This window comes from Xenopus tropicalis, chromosome 3 (assembly GCF_000004195.4).
Source record: "Xenopus tropicalis strain Nigerian chromosome 3, UCB_Xtro_10.0, whole genome shotgun sequence".
Classification (NCBI taxonomy): Eukaryota; Metazoa; Chordata; class Amphibia; order Anura; family Pipidae; genus Xenopus; species Xenopus tropicalis.
In genome coordinates, this window is record NC_030679.2 from 10,026,658 (window position 1) to 10,052,248 (window position 25,591).

A 25,591-nucleotide genomic window follows, 5' to 3' on the forward strand; every position below is an offset into this window, starting at 1 on the left:
TAAGGATCTGGGAACGGAAATGCCTAGTGTAAATGCTATCTGGTCCCAGCGTTTGGTAATAAGGATCTGGGAACGGAAATGCCTAGTGTTAATGCTATCTGGTCCCAGCGTTTGGTAATAAGGATCTGGGAACGGAAATGCCCAGTGTGAATGCTATCTGGTCCCAGCGTTTGGTAATAAGGATCTGGGAACAGAAATGCCCAGTGTAAATGCTATCTGGTCCCAGCGTTTGGTAATAAGGATCTGGGAACAGAAATGCGTAGTGTAAATGCTATCTGGTCCCAGCGTTTGGTAATAAGGATCTGGGAACGGAAATGCCCAGTGTGAATGCTATCTGGTCCAGCGTTTGGTAATAAGGATCTGGAACGGAAATGCCTAGTGTGAATGCTATCTGGTCCCAGCGTTTGGTAATAAGGATCTGGGAACGGAAATGCCCAGTGTGAATGCTATCTGGTCCCAGCGTTTGGTAATAAGGATCTGGGAACGGAAATGCCTAGTGTACATGCTATCTGGTCCCAGCGTTTGGTAATAAGGATCTGGGAACAGAAATGCCCAGTGTAAATGCTATCTGGTCCCAGCGTTTGGTAATAAGGATCTGGGAACGGAAATGCCCAGTGTAAATGCTATCTGGTCCCAGCGTTTGGTAATAAGGATCTGGGAACGGAAATGCCTAGTGTTAATGCTATCTGGTCCCAGCGTTTGGTAATAAGGATCTGGGAACGGAAATGCCTAGTGTAAATGCTATCTGGTCCCAGCGTTTGGTAATAAGGATCTGGGAACGGAAATGCCTAGTGTTAATGCTATCTGGTCCCAGCGTTTGGTAATAAGGATCTGGGAACGGAAATGCCCAGTGTGAATGCTATCTGGTCCCAGCGTTTGGTAATAAGGATCTGGGAACAGAAATGCCCAGTGTAAATGCTATCTGGTCCCAGCGTTTGGTAATAAGGATCTGGGAACAGAAATGCCTAGTGTAAATGCTATCTGGTCCCAGCGTTTGGTAATAAGGATCTGGGAACGGAAATGCCCAGTGTGAATGCTATCTGGTCCCAGCGTTTGGTAATAAGGATCTGGGAACGGAAATGCCTAGTGTGAATGCTATCTGGTCCCAGCGTTTGGTAATAAGGATCTGGGAACGGAAATGCCCAGTGTGAATGCTATCTGGTCCCAGCGTTTGGTAATAAGGATCTGGGAACGGAAATGCCCAGTGTAAATGCTATCTGGTCCCAGCGTTTGGTAATAAGGATCTGGGAACGGAAATGCCTAGTGTACATGCTATCTGGTCCCAGCGTTTGGTAATAAGGATCTGGGAACAGAAATGCCCAGTGTAAATGCTATCTGGTCCCAGCGTTTGGTAATAAGGATCTGGGAACGGAAATGCCCAGTGTGAATGCTATCTGGTCCCAGCGTTTGGTAATAAGGATCTGGGAACAGAAATGCCCAGTGTAAATGCTATCTGGTCCCAGCGTTTGGTAATAAGGATCTGGGAACAGAAATGCCTAGTGTAAATGCTATCTGGTCCCAGCGTTTGGTAATAAGGATCTGGGAACGGAAATGCCCAGTGTGAATGCTATCTGGTCCCAGCGTTTGGTAATAAGGATCTGGGAACGGAAATGCCTAGTGTGAATGCTATCTGGTCCCAGCGTTTGGTAATAAGGATCTGGGAACGGAAATGCCCAGTGTGAATGCTATCTGGTCCCAGCGTTTGGTAATAAGGATCTGGGAACGGAAATGCCCAGTGTACATGCTATCTGGTCCCAGCGTTTGGTAATAAGGATCTGGGAACAGAAATGCCCAGTGTAAATGCTATCTGGTCCCAGCGTTTGGTAATAAGGATCTGGGAACAGAAATGCCTAGTGTAAATGCTATCTGGTCCCAGCGTTTGGTAATAAGGATCTGGGAACGGAAATGCCTAGTGTAAATGCTATCTGGTCCCAGCGTTTGGTAATAAGGATCTGGGAACAGAAATGCCTAGTGTTAATGCTATCTGGTCCCAGCGTTTGGTAATAAGGATCTGGGAACGGAAATGCCTAGTGTGAATACTATCTGGTCCCAGCGTTTGGTAATAAGGATCTGGGAACGGAAATGCCTAGTGTTAATGCTATCTGGTCCCAGCGTTTGGTAATAAGGATCTGGGAACGGAAATGCCTAGTGTAAATGCTATCTGGTCCCAGCGTTTGGTAATAAGGATCTGGGAACAGAAATGCCTAGTGTAAATGCTATCTGGTCCCAGCGTTTGGTAATAAGGATCTGGGAACAGAAATGCCTAGTGTAAATGCTATCTATCTGGTCCCAGCGTTTGGTAATAAGGATCTGGGAACAGAAATGCCTAGTGTGAATGCTATCTGGTCCCAGCGTTTGGTAATAAGGATCTGGGAACGGAAATGCCCAGTGTACATGCTATCTGGTCCCAGCGTTTGGTAATAAGGATCTGGGAACAGAAATGCCTAGTGTGAATGCTATCTGGTCCCAGCGTTTGGTAATAAGGATCTGGGAACGGAAATGCCCAGTGTACATGCTATCTGGTCCCAGCGTTTGGTAATAAGGATTACATTACATTACATTAACATTTATTTATAAAGCGCCAACATATTCCGCAGCGCTGTACAATAAGTGGGTTACATACATTGGACATACAGAGTAACATATAAAGCAATCAATAACTGATACAAGAGGTGAAGAGGGCCCTGCCCAAAAGAGCTTACAATCTACAAGGAGAAAGGGTTGAGACACAAGGATCTGGGAACAGAAATGCCTAGTGTAAATGCTATCTGGTCCCAGCGTTTGGTAATAAGGATCTGGGAACAGAAATGCCTTGTGTAAATGCTATCTGGTCCCAGCGTTTGGTAATAAGGATCTGGGAACGGAAATGCCCAGTGTAAATGCTATCTGGTCCCAGCGTTTGGTAATAAGGATCTGGGAACGGAAATGCCTAGTGTCAATGCTATCTGGTCCCAGCGTTTGGTAATAAGGATCTGGGAACGGAAATGCCTAGTGTAAATGCTATCTGGTCCCAGCGTTTGGTAATAAGGATCTGGGAACGGAAATGCCTAGTGTCAATGCTATCTGGTCCCAGCGTTTGGTAATAAGGATCTGGGAACGGAAATGCCTAGTGTAAATGCTATCTGGTCCCAGCGTTTGGTAATAAGGATCTGGGAACGGAAATGCCTAGTGTAAATGCTATCTGGTCCCAGCGTTTGGTAATAAGGATCTGGGAACGGAAATGCCCAGTGTAAATGCTATCTGGTCCCAGCGTTTGGTAATAAGGATCTGGGAACGGAAATGCCCAGTGTAAATGCTATCTGGTCCCAGCGTTTGGTAATAAGGATCTGGGAACGGAAATGCCCAGTGTAAATGCTATCTGGTCCCAGCGTTTGGTAATAAGGATCTGGAAACGGAAATGCCTAGTGTAAATGCTATCTGGTCCCAGCGTTTGGTAATAAGGATCTGGGAACAGAAATGCCCAGTGTAAATGCTATCTGGTCCCAGCGTTTGGTAATAAGGATCTGGGAACTGAAATGCCTAGTGTAAATGCTATCTGGTCCCAGCGTTTGGTAATAAGGATCTGGGAACGGAAATGCCTAGTGTAAATGCTATCTGGTCCCAGCGTTTGGTAATAAGGATCTGGGAACAGAAATGCCTAGTGTAAATGCTATCTGGTCCCAGCGTTTGGTAATAAGGATCTGGGAACAGAAATGCCTAGTGTAAATGCTATCTGGTCCCAGCGTTTGGTAATAAGGATCTGGGAACAGAAATGCCTAGTGTAAATGCTATCTGGTCCCAGCGTTTGGTAATAAGGATCTGGGAACGGAAATGCCTAGTGTAAATGCTATCTATCTGGTCCCAGCGTTTGGTAATAAGGATCTGGGAACAGTGGCTTGGTTTGATTTTACCATTTAAATCACTAAAAAAAAAATAAAAGATTAGGAATCTTCAACCAACCTATCAGTTCTCCCAAATCCTTCAAAAGTAAAACCTACAATAGAGTTTCACTTAGGTAGAATGCAAAGGCCTTTCCCTAGCCTGCCAATAAGCAATCCTATGGTTGGTGTAGTTGGCCAGATGGCAAGCAGGTTCTAGCCCAGTTCTGAATCCATGCATTCCTATGGCCCATGATGGCAGCTTCAACCTGGGCTGCATTTTTCACCCCACACACAAAGGTTTTGCCCTTCTCAATCCCGAATTTCAGGAGTATGCGTGGAGGTTTTAGTTCGACTAAGGTTCTGCTTGCCCAATTTTCCAGAACTGAGCCCAAGTAGGGTTCCTTCTAATCCTAGTGTAGGAGATACAGTCACAGAATGGCCCAAACCATGTCCTGCTTGGTTCCCCCTTATATCCCATGGCCCACACTGCCTGCAGGTCCTAGGGCAGGAATACAAAGGATTTATAAGGGAACAGTAATTATTAAATTGCTGCTGATAGTGAATGGACCTTTGTATGCTCGGGGTTATTCCTTATCACTAATACGCACAGCCCAGTCTCCTGCTGACAGCGGTGTGTGTGTTATTAAGTAGGGTGCTGTCCTAAATAAGTTGGGGTCCACCAGTAGGATCTTTGCCAAGGGGCCGGCAGTGCCATAAAGCAGCCCTGAGTGTTGTGCAGAGGGGGCCCAGCTCCCTACAGACTGTGCCGGAGCCCAGGGAGCTGGCAGGGTGCCAGTGGGACAGCGTCAGGCCCAGTTGGATAGAGAGATGTGATATCCCTTTATTTCTCCTACTGCCCTCCTCCTGCCTTCCCTCTCCCCCCACCCTTTCCCTCCCTCTCCCCTGTTTAAGAGTCAGGCAGGGCGGCACAACTGAAGGCAAATCCCCACATACTGATAGATGTGACACTTGGAAGTGAGGATCCACTCGAGTCACTGACTGGCATCCTCCAGAGCACCGTCCCTCTGTAAGGTGAGTGTGAGTGAGGGGCAGGGAGTGGGGAGGGTGCCGGGAGTTAGTGGGTGGGAGGAAGAGGGCTGAGAAAAGTGGCAGCAGAGCTGAGTGTGAGTGCTGTAGGGGCGGCTTGTACTTGGGAGTGAGACAGCGAGTGAGTAATGAGTGACAGAGCTGAGTGTGAGTGCTGTAGGGGAGGCTTGTACTTGGGAGTGAGACAGCGAGTGAGTAATGAGTGACAGAGCTGAGTGTGAGTGCTGTAGGGGAGGCTTGTACTTGGGAGTGAGATAGCGAGTGAGTAATGAGTGACAGAGCTGAGTGTGAGTGCTGTAGGGGAGGCTTGTACTTGGGAGTGGGATAGCGAGTGAGTAATGAGTGACAGAGCTGAGTGTGAGTGCTGTAGGGGAGGCTTGTACTTGGGAGTGAGACAGCGAGTGAGTAATGAGTGACAGAGCTGAGTGTGAGTGCTGTAGGGGAGGCTTGTACTTGGGAGTGAGATAGTGAGTGAGTAATGAGTGACAGAGCTGAGTGTGAGTGCTGTAGGGGAGGCTTGTACTTGGGAGTGAGATAGTGAGTGAGTAATGAGTGACAGAGCTGAGTGTGAGTGCTGTAGGGGAGGCTTGTACTTGGGAGTGCGATAGAGAGTGAGTAATGAGTGACAGAGCTGAGTGTGAGTGCTGTAGGGGAGGCTTGTACTTGGGAGTGAGATAGCGAGTGAGTAATGAGTGACAGAGCTGAGTGTGAGTGCTGTAGGGGAGGCTTGTACTTGGGAGTGAGATAGCGAGTGAGTAATGAGTGACAGAGCTGAGTGTGAGTGCTGTGAGTATGAGTGAGTAAATACTGGGACTGGTGAGTGCAGTATACACTTTGATATACTGAGTGAGTGTGAGTACAGTACATACAGTACATAGTGAGTGTGATGCTCAGTGAGTGCGGGAGTGATAGGGAGTGCTCCATATACTCGGAGTGATACTCAGTAGCCCTGCTTTGCACTAGTGCAGTAACCCATGGAAACAAGCAAATATTCATCTTCCTTTTTTGCCTGTAACTGCCTGAGCGAAGTGAATCCCTGGTTGCTACGGGTTACAGCCCAGGGGTAAATCTGGCATTTAGTACAACGCAGTTAACCAATAGAACGGTATAATGTTAAATGGTTACCCAGGGTCCCCCCTGGAGGCTCATACAGTGTGCAGATAATTTCCCAGGATTACCCCCTACTGTAAATGATAAGGATATTAGAAGTCACTGAGGGGTTATGTGACCATTTAAAGGCACAAGGCTGCAGGCTGAGTTATACAGGGAACTCTGAGTATCACTCATGTATTATAAGGGATAATGTACCCCCTACTGTAAATGATAAGGATATTAGCAGTCACTGAGGGGTTCTGTGCCCCCCATATAAAGGCACAAGGCTGCAGGCTGAGTTATACAGGGAACTCTGAGTATCACTCATGTATTATAAGGGATAATGTACCCCCTACTGTAAATGATAAGGATATTAGCAGTCACTGAGGGGTTCTGTGCCCATATAAAGGCACAAGGCTGCAGGCTGAGTTATACAGGGAACTCTGAGTATCACTCATGTATTATAAGGGATAATGTACCCCCTACTGTAAATGATAAGGATATTAGCAGTCACTGAGGAGTTCTGTGCCCATATAAAGGCACAAGGCTGCAGGCTGAGTTATACAGGGAACTCTGAGTATCACTCATGTATTATAAGGGATAATGTACCCCCCACTGTAATTGATAAGGATATTAGCAGTCACTGAGGGGTTCTGTGCCCATATAAAGGCACAAGGCTGCAGGCTGAGTTATACAGGGAACTCTGAGTATCACTCATGTATTATAAGGGATAATGTACCCCCTACTGTAAATGATAAGGATATTAGCAGTCACTGAGGGGTTCTGTGCCCATATAAAGGCACAAGGCTGCAGGCTGAGTTATACAGGGAACTTTGAGTATCACTCATGTATTATAAGGGATAATGTACCCCCTACTGTAAATGATAAGGATATTAGCAGTCACTGAGGGGTTCTGTGCCCATATAAAGGCACAAGGCTGCAGGCTGAGTTATACAGGGAACTCTGAGTATCACTCATGTATTATAAGGGATAATGTACCCCCTACTGTAAATGATAAGGATATTAGCAGTCACTGAGGAGTTCTGTGCCCATATAAAGGCACAAGGCTGCAGGCTGAGTTATACAGGGAACTCTGAGTATCACTCATGTATTATAAGGGATAATGTACCCCCCACTGTAATTGATAAGGATATTAGCAGTCACTGAGGGGTTCTGTGCCCATATAAAGGCACAAGGCTGCAGGCTGAGTTATACAGGGAACTCTGAGTATCACTCATGTATTATAAGGGATACTGTACCCCCTACTGTAAATGATAAGGATATTAGCAGTCACTGAGGGGTTCTGTGCCCATATAAAGGAACAAGGCTGCAGGCTGAGTTATACAGGGAACTCTGAGTATCACTCATGTATTATAAGGGATAATGTACCCCCTACTGTAAATGATAAGGATATTAGCAGTCACTGAGGGGTTCTGTGCCCATATAAAGGAACAAGGCTGCAGGCTGAGTTATACAGGGATCTGTGAGCATCACGCATGTATTATGTACCGCTACTGTAAATTATAAGTACAGGTATGGGACCCCTTATCCGGAAACCCATTATCCAGAATGTTCCGAATTATTGAAAGGCCATCTCCCAATAGACTCTATTTTAATCAAATAATTCAGATTTTTAAAAATGATTCCCTTTTCTCTGTAATAATAAAACAGTACCTGTACTTGATCCCAACTAAGATATAATTACCCCTTATTGGGGGCAGAACAGCCCTATTGGGTTTATTTAATGGTTAAATGATTCCCTTTTCTCTGTAATAATAAAACAGTACCTGTACTTGATCCCAACTAAGATATAATTACCCCTTATTGGGGCAGAACAGCCCTATTGGGTTTATTTAATGGTTAAATGATTCCCTTTTCTCTGTAATAATAAAACAGTACCTGTACTTGATCCCAACTAAGATATAATTACCCCTTATTGGGGCAGAACAGCCCTATTGGGTTTATTTAATGGTTAAGGCTGATGCCACACGTGGCGTTTTTACGCTGCGTATTTTCTAATTCTCTCGGCGGCTGAAAAACGCCTGATATCATCATCCATAGAAATAGCTTGAAAAGACGCGCAGCAAACCACACAAAGCAGAAATACGCTAGAAAACGCCTAAGCACAGATTTTTCAAGCGTTGGCTGAAATACGCCAGTACTTGCAAAGCAAGCTATTCCTATGGATACGCAAAGGCAGCTGCCAGACCTAGCGGAAATACGCGGCGTTTTTTGCTATTTCACACTATTAGCACCGTGGCAACGGGATTTGCTTACGTCACCAGTACTAGGCTGAAAAACGCCATGTGTGGCTTGTGCGGCGTTTTTAGGCTGAGAAAAAACGCAGCGTAAAAACGCCACGTGTGGCATCAGCCTAAATGATTCCCTTTTCTCTGTAATAATAAAACGGTACCTGTACTTGATCCCAACTAAGATATAATTACCCCTTATTGGGGGCAGAACAGCCCTATTGGGTTTATTTAATGGTTAAATGATTCCCTTTTCTCTGTAATAATAAAACAGTACCTGTACTTGATCCCAACTAAGATATAATTACCCCTTATTGGGGGCAGAACAGCCCTATTGGGTTTATTTAATGGTTAAATGATTCCCTTTTCTCTGTAATAATAAAACAGTACCTGTACTTGATCCCAACTAAGATATAATTACCCCTTATTGGGGGCAGAACAGCCCTATTGGGTTTATTTAATGGTTAAATGATTCCCTTTTCTCTGTAATAATAAAACAGTACCTGTACTTGATCCCAACTAAGATATAATTACCCCTTATTGGGGGCAGAACAGCCCTATTGGGTTTATTTAATGGTTAAATGATTCCCTTTTCTCTGTAATAATAAAACAGTACCTGTACTTGATCCCAACTAAGATATAATTACCCCTTATTGGGGGCAGAACAGCCCTATTGAATTAATGTTTAAATACTTTTTTTTAGTAGACTTACGGTAGGAGATCCAAATTACAGAAAGACCGCTTATCCAGAAAACCCCAGGTCCCAAGCATTCTGGATAATGGGTCCCCATACCTGTATATATATTTGTGTGAATACATTCAGTTTCGAATTCATTCCCAGAATTCCTTTTGTTTACTTTTAGCTGGATGAGCCAGTCTCCCCAACCCTAATGATTCTATTACAGATAAGACACACGCTGGTAGGTTGGGTGCCCGGGGCAAATCACAATTACACTCAGCTGGGTGTTTCCTTCTCAGTTTCCCACAAGAATCCTCGTTTATGCTGATCTCAGGTCAGGATCCTGGGATAAAGTAAAGGCAGGGCGGGGGCCATTGGCTTTGTCAGTTCGCGCATGTCTTTGTCTCCCATTGACTCTCATTGTGTTCCAGGGATCTCTGTCCCGGCTGTTTGTTTGCCGCTCGTGAATCAGAGGGAGCAATGCTTGGCCAACTGGCAAGGGGCTGGCATCTTCCATTCTATATCTTATGCAATATGGATTGGGCACAGGCAACTAAACATGCCCGGGCAGGGGTGTAACTACCAGGGGAAGATAAAGGTGGGGCCCTTAAGCCTTTAGTTACGCCTCGGTGCCTGGGAATAGTTTTTGCTATCAGTTTTAACTTTATAAATATTGCCCAGAGACTATCCTTATTACAGGGCTGCTCTCCTTCCCATGGTCAGACAGGAACTTCCCCCTGGGTAAGTGAATCCAATCTCCCCCCAGTACTTACCCAGGTACAGAGCTCTGATTCTCTGTACTACCTGCTCCTGGGCTGCTCTCTTTCCCATGGTCAGGCAGGAACCCCCCCCTGGGTAAGTGAATCTAATCTCCCCCCAGTACTTACCCAGGTACAGAGCTCTGATTCTCTGTACTTCCTGCTCCTGGGCTGCTCTCTTTCCCATGGTCAGACAGGAACCTCCCCCTGGGTAAGTGAATCCAATCTCCCCCCAGTACTTACCCAGGTACAGAGCTCTGATTCTCTGTACTTCCTGCTCCTGGGCTGCTCTCTTTCCCATGGTCAGGCAGGAACCTCCCCCTGGGTAAGTGAATCCAATCTCCCCCCAGTACTTACCCAGGTACAGAGCTCTGATTCTCTGTACTTCCTGCTCCTGGGCTGCTCTCTTTCCCATGGTCAGGCAGGAACCTCCCCCTGGGTAAGTGAATCTAATCTCCCCCCAGTACTTACCCAGGTACAGAGCTCTGATTCTCTGTACTTCCTGCTCCTGGGCTGCTCTCTTTCCCATGGTCAGGCAGGAACCCCCCCCTGGGTAAGTGAATCTAATCTCCCCCCAGTACTTACCCAGGTACAGAGCTCTGATTCTCTGTACTTCCTGCTCCTGGGCTGCTCTCTTTCCCATGGTCAGGCAGGAACCTCCCCCTGGGTAAGTGAATCTAATCTCCCCCCAGTACTTACCCAGGTACAGAGCTCTGATTCTCTGTACTTCCTGCTCCTGGGCTGCTCTCTTTCCCATGGTCAGACAGGAACCTCCCCCTGGGTAAGTGAATCCAATCTCCCCCCAGTACTTACCCAGGTACAGAGCTCTGATTCTCTGTACTTCCTGCTCCTGGGCTGCTCTCTTTCCCATGGTCACACAGGAACCTCCCCCTGGGTAAGTGAATCCAATCTCCCCCCAGTACTTACCCAGGTACAGAGCTCTGATTCTCTGTACTTCCTGCTCCTGGGCTGCTCTCTCTCCCATGGTCAGGCAGGAACCTCCCCCTGGGTAAGTGAATCCAATCTCCCCCCAGTACTTACCCAGGTACAGAGCTCTGATTCTCTGTACTTCCTGCTCCTGGGCTGCTCTCTTTCCCATGGTCAGGCAGGAACCCCCCCCTGGGTAAGTGAATCTAATCTCCCCCCAGTACTTACCCAGGTACAGAGCTCTGATTCTCTGTACTTCCTGCTCCTGGGCTGCTCTCTTTCCCATGGTCAGGCAGGAACCTCCCCCTGGGTAAGTGAATCTAATCTCCCCCCAGTACTTACCCAGGTACAGAGCTCTGATTCTCTGTACTTCCTGCTCCTGGGCTGCTCTCTTTCCCATGGTCAGACAGGAACCTCCCCCTGGGTAAGTGAATCCAATCTCCCCCCAGTACTTACCCAGGTACAGAGCTCTGATTCTCTGTACTTCCTGCTCCTGGGCTGCTCTCTTTCCCATGGTCAGACAGGAACCTCCCCCTGGGTAAGTGAATCCAATCTCCCCCCAGTACTTACCCAGGTACAGAGCTCTGATTCTCTGTACTTCCTGCTCCTGGGCTGCTCTCTTTCCCATGGTCAGACAGGAACCTCCCCCTGGGTAAGTGAATCTAATCTCCCCCCAGTACTTATCCAGGTACAGAGCTCTGATTCTCTGTACTTCCTGCTCCTGGGCTGCTCTAATCTAATAGATATAATCTATCTATTAAAATAGACCAATAGATTCAGTTTGGCTGAAATTCACAGTTAAACTATAAAACCAGGTAGGGTAACCCATAGCAACCAATCAGATGTGTGCTTTCCTTAACCTGACTGCACGAGACGGCTCTTTGCCGCGGGTTACCTGAAGGCGCCAGTATTAGTAGTTCAGAATCAGGGATAACTATAAACACTGCCATTAGTCTATCGTTTGAATGCTCCTGGTCTAGTAACCCATAGCAACAGGTATCCTATACTGTTTAAATGAAAGCATCTGAATGATCGCTATGGGTTACTAGACTTGGAAAAAACGTTCCAGCATTTTAGAACTTGCTTTTGGTCTGTACCTTTTTTATTCTTTGTCTTTAATCGGGTTATTGTTCTTGTGTTTGTTTTTCTTTTGAATGTAAACTATCTGGTTGCTATGGAACCCACTTACCCGAGCAACAAGGCACTGGTTAGACTTGGAAAAAACGTAGCAGCATTTTAGAACTTGCTTTTGGTCTTTACCTTTTTTATTCTTTGTCTTTAATTGGGTTATTGTCCTTTTCTTTGTTTTTCTTTTGAATGTAAACTATCTGGTTGCTATGGAACCCACTTACCCGAGCAACAAGGCACTGGTTAGACTTGGAAAAAACGTTGCAGCATTTTAGAACTTGCTTTTGGTCTTTACCTTTTTATTCTTTGTCTTTAATTGGGTTATTGTCCTTTTCTTTGTTTTTCTTTTGAATGTAAACTACCTGGTTGCTATGGAACCCACTTACCCTAGCAACAAGGCACTGGTTAGACTTGGAAAAAACATTGCAGCATTTTAGAACTTGCTTTTGGTCTTTACCTTTTTATTCTTTGTCTTTAATCGGGTTACTGTTCTTTTGTTAGTTTTTCTTTTGAATGTAAACTATCTGGTTTCTATGGAACCCACTTACCCTAGCAACAAGGCACTGGTTAGACTTGGAAAAAACGTTGCAGCATTTTAGAACTTGCTTTTGGTCTTTACCTTTTTTTATTCTTTGTCTTTAATTGGGTTATTGTTTTTTTCTTTGTTTTTCTTTTGAATGTAAACCATCTGGTTGCTATGGAACCCACTTAGCAACATGGCACTGGTTTGAAGCAGGCACTGCTTTGACCATAGAAGGAATAGGGACCCTGAGATGTTATTAAAGAGTAATGGTATTAAAAAGATTTAGCCTCAGGACCAATTTGCTTTTTGGTTGCTAGGCAAAGTGACCCTAGCAAACATAGCATATCCAATTCATGCTGAAAGAAAAGCCCGTTTGACTGATAAATAATACAAAATAACATAAGAATATTAAATAAAGATCAGCTGCTAATGGATCTGAGAGCACTGCTGCCTATATCGTTTTAAGGTGAACTTCCCCTTTAAACAGGAGATGCACAACATTAGTTGCTGGTTCTGATCACCGCTTCTTTCTTTCCCTAGGTCCATGGGTTGGAAAGACTGTGAGAAACCCCGGAATGGAGCGGGAGGCTCAGACACTCTCTGTGCCCTGGGGGAGGGAAGGCACCGGGAGCCGGAGATCGAGGACAGGGGGCAGTGGAGCAACAAGGTGGAGTTTGTCCTCTCCGTTGCCGGGGAGATTATCGGATTGGGCAATGTCTGGAGATTCCCTTATCTCTGCTACAAAAATGGCGGCGGTAAGTTTATGTAATACATGTTGTTATTTGTAAGGTGAGGGCATAAGGGCAAAGGGGGGCAATTTGATAGCAGCGGCCCTTTAAAGGGGGACCTTTTTGCATTTGAAAATCAACCACTTCCTGGTTCTCCCGAGTCACTGTCGCAGTATAGGTGGCCATACACGTGAAGATCTGCTCGCTTGGCGAGGTCGCCAAGCGAGCGGATCTTCTCCCGATATCCCTGGGGCCAAACAATGGAATTATATTGGCGGCAATGGGGCAGTCTTTTAACCTGCCCGATCGATATCTGGCCAATTTCAGGCCAGATATCAGTTGGGCAGGCCCCTTGTTCCTGCCCCTATAAGCTGCTGAGTCGGTCCAAGGGACCGATATCGGCAGCTGCAATCGGCCCGTGTGTGGCCACATTAAGACAAGTAAAATAAATTACCAGTCTGCAGTTAAGAGATGGGAGGGTGTTGATTATACAGAGCTCCTTATCACCTAATTGGCCTGTGTGCAGTCGGGGTGATCAGGCTTTTGGAAGGCAACTTCCCAAAATGCATCAGTGTGCCCAGGGCCTATAGGGGCTCCAGGCAAATTATTTTACATTAATCAGGTTATCTAATATAAGGTGCAAGGTTTGCTACAGTTGTTATCTCCTATGGCAACCAATCAGCAGGTAGCATTTACTGGTGATCTGTTTTAAAGCAAGCATCTCATTGGTTTCTATGCGTTCCTGCATCTGGCCAAATTTTGTGCCTGTTGGTACATATCTCTATGTCTCTATTGAGTCCTAGTCCAAAGAGGTGCCTTGGGTTCCCATGGAGACCTGGGTTTCTAACAACAAGGCTAACAGTCAGTGATGCAACAATGGTGGATCCACAAACTACTGGAATGTGCAGGGGTACCCATGTAGCTCAGGGCAAATTAGGGAGCTTTGGGGAAGGCTGGTGAGTCCTAGTCCAATAAGGGTGCACTTTTGGAGAGCTGGGCCCCTAAAAAAGTATGTGAGAGTGATGTAACAATGGTTGCATTGGATCTACAGACTAATGGACAGTTCAGGAGTACCCGTGGTGGTCCAGGGCAAAGTTAGGAAATTTTAGGATAATATACATCTCTAGTGAGTCTTAGTTCAGTAAAGGTGCCTGGGGGTTCCTTTTGGAGAGTAGAAACTAAAAAAAAAAGTCCAACAATGAGTGATGTAACAATGATGGCATTGGGTCTAAAGACAAGTGGACTGTTCACCAGTACCCATGTCACTCCAGGGCAAAATTAGGGAGCTATAGAAAAATTTACATCTCTAGTGAGTCGTAGTCCAGTAAAGGTGCCCTGGGGCCCCTTGTAGAGAGCTAGATCTGAAAAAAAAAAAGTCCAACAATAAGTGATGTAACAATGATGGCATTGGGTCTACAGACTAATGGACAGTTCAGGAGTACCTATGCCAGTCCAGGGCAAAATTAGGGAGTTTTAGGAACATTTACATCTCTAGTGAGTCTTAGTTCAGTAAAGGTGCATGGAGGCTCCTTTTGGAAAATGGAAACTAAATAGAAAAGTGTAACAATGAGTGATGTAACAATAGTGGCATTGGGTCTACAGACAAGTGGATCATTCAGGAGTATCCATGTCAGTCAAGGGAAAAATTAGGGTGTTATAGAACAATAGTGAGTCGTGGTCAAGTAAAGGTGCCATGGGGCCCCTTGTAGAGAGAGAGATCTGAAAAAAAAAAAGTCCAACAATGAGTGATGTGACAATGGTGGCACTGGATCCATACACTACTGGACTGCACTGGAGTACCAAGAGCCCATGACTGGGTCCCTGGGTGCAAACAAATACGCTTCTTGAGGGAGGAAATTCAAAAGAGACTTGAAGATGTAAAGGTAAACAAAGGTCCAGGGCCGGATGGGATTCATCCCAGGGTATTAAATGAGCTGAGCGCTGTGATTGCCAAGCCTCTTCACATAATTTTTCAGGATTCATTGAGGTTTGGCATGGTGCCGAGAGACTGGCGGATTGCTAATGTGGTGCCATTATTTAAAAAGGGATCTCGTTCTCAGCCTGAAAACTATAGGCCTGTTAGTCTGACATCAGTAGTAGGAAAACTTTTGGAAGGGGTAATAAGGGATAGGGTACTTGAATACATTGCAGTTCACAACATTATTAGATTGTGCCACATGGTTTTATGCGTAACAGATCTTGCCAGACTAATTTAGTCGCCTTTTATGAGGAGGTGAGTAGGAACCTTGATGCTGGAATGGAAGTTGATGTCATCTACTTAGACTTTGCTAAAGCGTTTGATACAGTACCTCACAGAAGGTTAATGATCAAATTGAGGAATATTGGCCTAGAACATAATATTTGTAATTGGATAGAGAACTGGCTGAAGGATAGAGTACAAAGAGTGGTGGTAAATGGAACATTTTCTAATTGGGCCAGTGTGGTTAGTGGGTACCGCAGGGGTCAGTCCTTGGGCCTTTGCTTTTTAACTTGTTTATTAATGACCTGGAGGGGGGCATAGACAGTACTGTTTCTATTTTTGCTGATGACACTAAATTGTGCAAAACTATAAGTTCCATGCAGGATGCTGCCGCTTTGCAGAGAGATTTGACAAAATTAGATAACTGGGCAGCAAACTGGAAAATGAGGTTCAATGTTGATAAGTGCAAAGTTATGCCCTTTGGTAGAAATAATATAAACGCAAACTATCTACTGAATGGTAGTGTGTTGGGGGGATCCTTAATGGAGAAGGATCTGGGGGTTTTTGTAGATACCAAGTTGTCTAATGCCAGGCAGTGTCATTCTGTGGCTACTAAAGCAAATAAAGTGCTGTCTTGTATAAAAAAGGGCATTGACTCAAGGGATGAGAACATAATTTTGCCCCTTTATAGGTCCCTGGTAAGGCCTCACCTTGAGTATGGGGGGCAGTTTTGGGCTCCAGTCCTTAAGAAGGATATTAATGAGCTGGAGAGAGTGCAGAGACTGCAACTAAACTGGTAAAGGGGATGGAAGGGTTAAACTATGAGGTTAGACTGTCAGGGTTGGGGTTGTTTTCTCTGGAAAAGAGGCGCTTGCGAGGGGACATGATTACTCTGTACAAGTACATTAGGGGGGATTATAGGCAGATGGGGGGATGTTCTTTTTTCCCATAAAAACAATCAGCGCACCAGAGGCCCCCCCTTTAGATTAGAGGAATGGAGCTTCCATTTGAAGCAGCGTAGGGGGTTCCTCACGGGGAGGGCAGTGAGGTTGGGGAATGCCCTTCCTAGTGATGGGGTAATGGCAGATTCTGTTAGTGCCTATAAGAGGGGCCTGGATGAGTTCTTGATCAATCAGAATATCCAAGGCTATTGTGATACTAATATCTACAGTTAGTACTAGTGGTTGTATTTATAGTTTATGTATGTGAGTGTATAGATTGGTAGGTGTGGGTTGTGGGTGCTGGGTTTACTTGGATGGGTTGAACTTGATGGACACTGGTCTTTTTTCAACCCTATGTAACTATGTAACTATTTTTGTTGGGGGTCCATCGTTAGTCGCATAGTAGCAACACAGCTGTTTGTTGGGTGAATTGTTGGTGGGATCCAGGGAAGCGGGGCTTGGGAGTATGGGGAAGGTACTGGGTGAATTGTTGGTGGGATCCAAGGGAAGCGGGGCTTGGGAGTATGGGGAAGGTACTGGGTGAATTGTTGGTGGGATCCAAGGGAGTGGGGCTTGGGAGTATGGGGAAGGTACTGGGTGAATTGTTGGTGGGATCCAAGGGAAGCGGGGCTTGGGAGTATGGGGAAGGTACTGGGTGAATTGTTGGTGGGATCCAAGGGAGTGGGGCTTGGGAGTATGGGGAAGGTACTGGGTGAATTGTTGGTGGGATCCAAGGGAAGCGGGCTTGGGAGTATGGGGAAGGTACTGGGTGAATTGTTGGTGGGATCCAAGGGAGTGGGGCTTGGGAGTATGGGGAAGGTACTGGGTGAATTGTTGGTGGGATCCAAGGGAAGCGGGGCTTGGGAGTATGGGGAAGGTACTGGGTGAATTGTTGGTGGGATCCAAGGGAAGCGGGGCCTGGGAGTATGGGGAAGGTACTGGGTGAATTGTTGGTGGGATCCAAGGGAAGCGGGGCTTGGGAGTATGGGGAAGGTACTGGGTGAATTGTTGGTGGGATCCAAGGGAAGCGGGGCTTGGGAGTATGGGGAAGGTACTGGGTGAATTGTTGGTGGGATCCAGGGAAGCGGGGCTTGGGAGTATGGGGAAGGTACTGGGTGAATTGTTGGTGGGATCCAAGGGCCGCGGGGCCTGGGAGTATGGGGAAGGTACTGGGTGAATTGTTGGTGGGATCCAAGGGCCGCGGGGCCTGGGAGTATGGGGAAGGTACTGGGTGAATTGTTGGTGGGATCCAAGGGCCGCGGGGCCTGGGAGTATGGGGAAGGTACTGGGAGTAGGGGGAAGGGGGCACTGGGGATCTCTTTCCCACAGTTGTCCATTAGCCATGCATTTCTCTCCCATTGATATATGTGCTGGGGTCGGGGGTCATTCGCACCAACCCCACAAGGGCTTTTTTATAGGAACTATTAATCACGCGGCATGATACATCATTAATTCACTCCTTTAGTGCCAAAGGGCCCAGCAGCCCCCCACAAAGCAAAGAAGCTGCTGACCCTTCTGGCTCGCTGCCAGTTAACTCTTCGCTGCCCCGGGCCTTCATTCGATAATGTGACCCCCCCCCCCCCATTAATGGCAGCTTCAATGGCTGCAGGGAGTCCCCGCTGGCTTCACACTTATTTAGGGAAAGAATAGAGCTCCGGATAGAGCCACAAACTGTTTTTGTAAGACGTTTCCTGTTGCTTCTTTCCCTGGGGGCCAGGAGAGGGGGGCCCCCACTTACACATACTCCTTGCCAGAGAGGCCACTCAGCTCCTTGTGTCTTTTCATTCCTTGGCAATGCAGAGGTTAACAGGGCAAGGATATTGTGTGTGTGTGTGTGGGGGGGGGGGGGGGGCAATGTTTCTCTGGTAATTGTCAGAAAAATAACAAGTCCTGTGTATTAACCCATATGCAGCAATATTCCCCTCCCACATCCCCAACAAACATGTAGTAGCAACGGGCTTACACAGTGCAACCAACTCAATCCTGTACCATAAATACTTATATAGTAATATGATGAAAAAATCTGGTGTTGTGCTACAAACACTCTGGGTCCCTCTATCTAAGGAGGAGAGGCTATTATCCCACTGCTACTATAGGCACCATCTCTCCCTACTATACCTGCTATCCCACAGCCCCAGTCCCTTCCCAGAGGCTATTATCCCCCCCCACTGTTACTATAGGCACCATCTCTCCCTACTATACCTGCTATCCCACAGCCCCAGTCCCTTCCCAGAGGCTATTATCCCCCCACTGCTACTATAGGCACCATCTCTCCCTACTATACCTGCTATCCCACAGCCCCAGTCCCTTCCCAGAGGCTATTATCCCCCCACTGTTACTATAGGCACCATCTCTCCCTACTATACCTGCTATCCCACAGCCCCAGTCCCTTCCCAGAGGCTATTATCCCTACTGCTACTATAGGCACCATCTCTCCCTACTATACCTGCTATCCCACAGCCCCAGTCCCTTCCCAGAGGCTATTATCCCCCCACTGTTACTATAGGCACCATCTCTCCCTACTATACCTGCTATCCCACAGCCCCAGTCCCTTCCCAGAGGCTATTATCCCTACTGCTACTATAGGCACCATCTCTCCCTACTATACCTGCTATCCCACAGCCCCAGTCCCTTCCCAGAGGCTATTATCCCCCCACTGCTACTATAGGCACCATCTCTCCCTACTATACCTGCTATCCCACAGCCCCAGTCCCTTCCCAGAGGCTATTATCCCCCCACTGCTACTATAGGCACCATCTCTCCCTACTATACCTGCTATCCCACAGCCCCAGTCCCTTCCCAGAGGCTATTATCCCCCCACTGCTACTATAGGCACCATCTCTCCCTACTATACCTGCTATCCCACAGCCCCAGTCCCTTCCCAGAGGTTATTATCCCACTGCTACTATAGGCACCATCTCTCCCTACTATACCTGCTATCCCACAGTCTATTCCCAGTGGCAGACCTATTGTATCCGTTGCTCAGACAAGCTGCTGTCAGGAATACAGAGTCATATTAAACATACTGTGAAATTGTCTATTGCTACAGGCCCTGGGAATGGGGCGCCTATAAAAGACCTTTATTTATAAATGGAAATGTCAGTTGTCATACATTGATACTAATGATGTTGCTGTGACACCACCACCCTATTTCTCTTGCTATCTCCCCACAGGGGCATTCTTCATCCCCTACCTCATCTTCCTCTTCACCTGTGGGATCCCGGTTTTCTTTCTGGAGACGGCGCTGGGTCAGTACACCAGCCAGGGAGGAATCACTGCATGGAGGAAAATCTGCCCCCTCTTTGAAGGTGAGTCCAAACTCTTACACTTGCTACCTATTGTGGGGCTGACACCCCAAATTACAATAGCCTTATAAATCAGGCCTGAAGCCCCTCTGCTCCTAGTGTTGAGGCCCGACGCCCTTGGCTTGGCCCATGGGCATGACTGAAAGGCATTGTGGGGTAGTGATGTCTGGGCCAATACCTGTGGGACCCCCCAGGTTGGGTGGGTTTGGGCCAACCTACACACAGTTCCTGGTGGGTAACAGCAGCCTTCTGGGGCCACACCATGGCTTGTGAGTAACACCCTGAAAGCTAGCCAGAGCCATTTGAGCCTGGTATTTTTCTGTATACACATGCGGATCAGTGTGGAATGCTGAATATCACAGGGAACAATATCAAATACTTTTCTTTTCAACAAGTTAGTGGGGGCCACCCGTGTCCTGGTTTCACCGTCTCCAGCCCGGGCAACAAGCCACCTCTTATTTCTTATCAAACACTGCCACCAACTGGCCACCATTGAACATGCAGCCCAGCTGTGAATTCTCTAACACTATAAGCTTATACAGGTATGGGACCTGTTATCCAGAATGCTCGGGACCTGGGGTTTTCCATATAAGGGGTCTTTCTGTATTTGGATCTCCATAACTTAAGTCTGCTAAAAATCATTTAAATATTGAATAAACCCAATAGGCTTGTTTTGCCCCCAATAAGGGGTAATTATATCTTAGTTGGGATCAAGTACAGGTACTGTTTTATTATTACAGAGAAAAGGGAATCATTTAACCATTAAATAAACCCAATAGGGCTGTTCTGCCCCCAATAAGGGGTAATTATATCTTAGTTGGGATCAAGTACAGGTACTGTTTTATTATTACAGAGAAAAGGGAATCATTTAACCATGAAATAAACCCAATAGGGCTGTTCTGCCCCAATAAGGGGTAATTATATCTTAGTTGGGATCAAGTACAGGTACTGTTTTATTATTACAGAGAAAAGGGAATCATTTAACCATTAAATAAACCCAATAGGGCTGTTCTGCCCCAATAAGGAGTAATTATATCTTAGTTGGGATCAAGTACAGGTACTGTTTTATTATTACAGAGAAAAGGGAATCATTTAACCATGAAATAAACCCAATAGGGCTGTTCTGCCCCCAATAAGGAGTAATTATATCTTAGTTGGGATCAAGTACAGGTACTGTTTTATTATTACAGAGAAAAGGGAATCATTTAACCATTAAATAAACCCAATAGGGCTGTTCTGCCCCAATAAGGGGTAATTATATCTTAGTTGGGATCAAGTACAGGTACTGTTTTATTATTACAGAGAAAAGGGAATCATTTAACCATTAAATAAACCCAATAGGGCTGTTCTGCCCCAATAAGGGGTAATTATATTTTAGTTGGGATCAAGTACAAAGTTCTGTTTTATTATTACAGAGAAAAAGGAAATCATTTTTAAAAATTAGAATTATTTTCATATAATGGGAGATGGCCTTTCCATAATTCGGAACTTTCTGGATAACGGGTTTCCGAATAAGGGATCCCATACCTGTACTACAAGTTTCCTCGTATTGACGCCATTCATATGTTAACTGGTGTATATTGTATTTCCTATATGCCGTAGGTATTGGCTACGCATCCCAAGTGATAGAAGGCTACCTGAATATCTATTATATCGTTATACTCGCCTGGGCCTTATTCTACCTCTTCAGTTCCTTCACTGCTGAGCTGCCCTGGGCAACATGCAACAATACATGGAACACAGGTACTGGTCACCAGTCCTGAGAGAATAGAGGGGGATAAAGACAGGAGCCATTATAACCTTGTCATGTGTTTCTTTTCCTTGCCAATCTAGAACATTGCATTGACTTCGTTGGGAAATCTGAGAACTTTACGTCCCTGGAGAACTCAACATCATCCGTTGTGGAATTCTGGGAGTAAGTGGTTTAACTTTATTAAACTGATTAAATTGCTGCAGAGACCTAAAACCTAAGAGAATCTAAGTTAGAGAGACACAGGCCATAGTGGGGCCCTGTACTTACCACCTACCCTACCCATTCATGTTCTTTCCTTTGACCCAAGGCCAAAAGGTATTGTATGTATTACAATGTAGGCACTTCAGGGGGGTGTGTTTTGCTATTGCCTAATGCTTTCTAGGCTCCATTGGTTCTGTGGATTCCCAATCTAGGCTAGGTGACCCAATCACATCACCTGGTAACAGGGTCTGGGCAAAAGATGACTGAATATTTACAATTGGTAGGACCCACCGAAAGATGAAGGTTGAAGCCCACAGGTTAAAGCCCATAGGCAACCTATACATAAAGCTTTCTTGTTGCCATCTTGCCCTATCATCGCTATCCTGACCTTCTCTCGCCATCTTGGAAGGGTTGAGTCTGGTCTTTTTTCAACCCTATGTATCTATATCTTACCCTATTATTGCTGTTGCCATCATGCCCTACTATGCCTACTATCCCCCCACTCTTCTTACTTGCAAATACTATAATGCTGGGCCAAAGTATGGGGTCCTAAATCTTTGGATTTACCCAAAGTTACTACAGTCACATTGCCTCATGACTGGACCGCCCCTGAGGAACTTTCTTGTCCATAGGACCAACCATGAGGAGCTTTCTTGTACTTATAGTTTAAATTGCAGCCATATTGACCAGGACCAGGCCCATTATCTATTTGTTCTGAACTGACCCACCTGTGTTTTGTGATTTGTAGAAGGCGGGTCCTGCATCTGTCAGAGGGTATCGAACACCTGGGCAACGTTCGGTGGGATCTGGCTCTGTGTCTACTTCTGGCCTGGATTATTTGTTACTTCTGTATTTGGAAAGGGGTGAAATCCACAGGAAAGGTGAGCTTGGCAGCAATATGCCCACTGATACCAAACAGACTATATATTATCCCGGCAGGGACTTTCCTTTTCTTTCACTAAGCTTTACTTTCCCTTCTCCAGGTTGTATATTTCACAGCAACGTTCCCCTATGTAATGCTGATCATCCTATTGGTCCGTGGGGTCACCCTACCAGGAGCGTATGAAGGCATTATTTTTTATCTGAAACCAGACATGACTCGGCTTCAGGATCCCCAGGTAATGGATGCTGGATATATAAATTAGTATTACTTCTATGCACTTGGTCTTGGTTTTTTTTTTTTACTTTTTAGTTCTGGCATTCAGACTGCTCTTTCTAGGGTTAAGTAGCAATCAATGATTGATAGATAAATAAAATAAAAATCAGTCTTCCCAGTTGGTCAGGTACTAGAGTCGCTGACCCAGGCAACCAGATCTGCCATATTGTTTCTTCTTAAGGTGTCCATAAACGGGACAATTCTAGCTGCTGATATCAGTCCCTTAGACCGACTCGGCAGCTAATAGGCCCGTGTATGGGCACTGACGAGGGGCCTGCCCGACCGATATCATCTAGGGCCAAGCGATTGAATTAGCCTAACATCGCCCACCCGTAGGTGGGGATATCGGGAGAAGATCCGCTCACTTGGCGACCTCGCCAAGCAAGCAGATCTTACCATGAATGGCCACCTTTAGACAGTACAATGTTAAGGTATAGCATACTGAGTGCAAAAATGCATCATATATCACAAAGGGCAATATCCTTTCTCTCCTACAGGGCAGGCCGGTCCATGGTAATGCAAGCATTATGGCTGCACCTAGTTTTATTTATGTACAGAGACGGAATATTCTGTTGGCTTATAAGAAACAAGTGATATTTATTGTATCTCCTACAGGTTTGGATGGATGCCGGAACACAGATCTTCTTCTCCTATGCCATATGCCAGGGGTGCCTGACTGCACTGGGGAGTTACAATAAGTATAACAACAACTGTTACAGGTATTGACTGTGTATATATACATATATACTCATATATACTGCCTGTATAGCTCAGCGTGTCTCCTAAGGTCTGTACAACTCTAATATTTATATCCAGACAATATACAATATATGCTCTGGCATTTCAAGTACATTGGGACTCACACAGACCCCCCAAACCTGATAAAAAGTAAATTTTTTTGCCCAATTACAGCAGCCCCTCTAGCATTCGCTGAAATATACCAATCTGTGCCAACTCATCCTCCCTCTACCCTGTAGAACTCTATCATCCTTCTTCTAGGCATGGTACAGTATTACTATCCATGATTTGGGGGGAGGGATCAAAGCCCCATTTTATGGGTGGAGTCTCTGCACAATAAAATACTGGCAGTCACTGTAGGATTTAATGCTGGGGTTCTTTTAGTATTCAGTGAAGGGGGGGTTCTGTTTCATTTAATTATGGTTCACTGTAGGATTAAATGCTGGGGTCACTGTGTCTCTTATTGCTGGGTGGCACAGTGTCATTTACTGTAGGAATAAATGGTGGGTCACTTTGCAAATAAATGCTGGGGTCACTGTGCCAATTAATGCTGGGGTCACTGTGCCAATTATTGCTGGGAGTCACTCTGCCATTTACTGTAGGACTAAATGCTGGGGTCACTGTGCCAATAAATGCTGGGGTCACTGTGCCACTTATTGATGGGAGACACTGTGCCATTTTCTGTGCCCCTTATTGCTGGGAGTCACTCCATCTTTGTTTACCAGATATCTAATTGCTGGGTTTACTTTGCCAAATAATGCTGGGGTCACTGTGCCAATTATTGCTGGGACTCACTGTGCCATTTATTGTAGGACCAAATGCTGGGTCCCTGTGCCAATTATTGCTGGGAGTCAGTGACCCATTTACTGTAGGACTTAATGCTGGAGTCACTTTTCCAATGAATGCTGGGGTCGCTTTGCCAAATATTGCTGGGAGGCACTGGGCTGTTTACTTTAGGACTAAAATTTGCCAAAAGATTCTGGTGTCACTTTTCCAATGAATGCTGGGGTCGCTTTGCCAAATATTGCTGGGAGGCACTGGGCTGTTTACTGTAGGACTAAACTTTGCCAAAAGATGCTGGGGTCACTGTGCCAATTAATGCTGGGGTCATGTGCCTTTTATCGCTGGGAGTCACAGTGCAATTTAATGTTGCTGAATATAACTGTATTGCCTGTCCTGCTTTTCTCTTTGAAGTCATTTACTGTAAGTCTAAATGTTGGGGTCACTTTGCAAATTAATGTTGGGGTCACGTGCCTCTTATTGCTGGGAGTCACTATGCTATTTAATGTTGCTGAGTATAACTGTATGATATTTACTGTAGGTCTAAATGTTGGGGTCACTTTGCCAATGAATGCTGGGGTCACTGTGCCATTTATTGTAGGACCAAATGCTGGGGTCCCTGTGCCAATTATTGCTGGGAGTCAGTGACCCATTTACTGTAGGAATTAATGATGGGGTCACTTTTACAATGAATACTGGGGTCAATGTGCCAATTATTGCTGGGAGTCACTGTGCCATTTACTGTAGGCCTAAATTCTGGGATAATTTTTCCAATGAATCCTGGGGTCACTGTGCCAATTAATGCTAGGAGTCACTGTACCATTCAATGTTGCTTAGTATAGTTATACTATGGTATTATCTGCCCTGCCTTTCTATTTTAAAATCATGGGAAACTTAGGCATCTCTGCCTTCCTTGGCCTCCATGATGTTTTATCCAATTTCAGGCCTTTGCTGCCTCCCTATTTCCCACTAATTCTGCCCTTTTCTCTCCCACCAGGGACTGCATTGCCCTTTGCTTCCTGAACAGCATAACCAGCTTTGTGGCTGGCTTTGCCATCTTCTCCGTTTTGGGGTTTATGGCTCAGGAGCAAGGGGTCCCCATTTCGGAGGTGGCTGAGTCAGGTAAGCAGAGTAATTAGTATTTAGCCTTCTGAGCTTAATGATATCTTCTTAATGTCAGCAGATTATACCATGGTACCATTATCCAGAATGCTTGGGACCAAGGGTATTCTGGATAAGGGGTCTTTCCAAAATTTGGATCTGCATACCTTAAGTCTACTAAAAAAGCAATAAAACAAATATTAAACCCAATAGGACTGTTCTGCCCCCAATAAGGGGTAATTATATCTTAGTTGGGATCAAGTACAGGTACTGTTTTATTATTACAGAGAAAAGGGAATCATTTAACCATGAAATAAACCCAATAGGGCTGTTCTGCCCCCAATAAGGGGTAATTATATCTTAGTTGGGATCAAGTACAGGTACTGTTTTATTATTACAGAGAAAAAGGAATCATTTAACCATGA

At 45.7% G+C, this 25,591-nt stretch overlaps 1 protein-coding gene across 2 annotated transcripts in view; it reads left to right on the forward strand.

Annotated features, from left to right (window-relative positions):
- The first annotated feature begins 4,744 nt into the window (after positions 1-4,744).
- The window catches only part of slc6a12 (solute carrier family 6 (neurotransmitter transporter), member 12), a 29,210-nt gene continuing 8,363 nt past the window's right edge, over positions 4,745-25,591 (forward strand). Inside the window, exons 1-9 of one of the 2 annotated variants that reach the window (XM_031898651.1) lie at positions 4,745-4,887; positions 12,804-13,018; positions 19,306-19,440; positions 21,040-21,180; positions 21,271-21,352; positions 22,140-22,272; positions 22,375-22,509; positions 23,163-23,266; positions 25,063-25,187. In XM_031898651.1, coding sequence (XP_031754511.1) covers positions 12,808-13,018; positions 19,306-19,440; positions 21,040-21,180; positions 21,271-21,352; positions 22,140-22,272; positions 22,375-22,509; positions 23,163-23,266; positions 25,063-25,187 — 1,066 coding nt within the window. In that variant the 5' untranslated portion in view covers positions 4,745-4,887; positions 12,804-12,807. Of the gene's footprint in view, positions 4,893-12,803; positions 13,019-19,305; positions 19,441-21,039; positions 21,181-21,270; positions 21,353-22,139; positions 22,273-22,374; positions 22,510-23,162; positions 23,267-25,062; positions 25,188-25,591 lie in introns of both variants that reach the window. The other variant, XM_031898650.1, reaches the window with a different exon arrangement.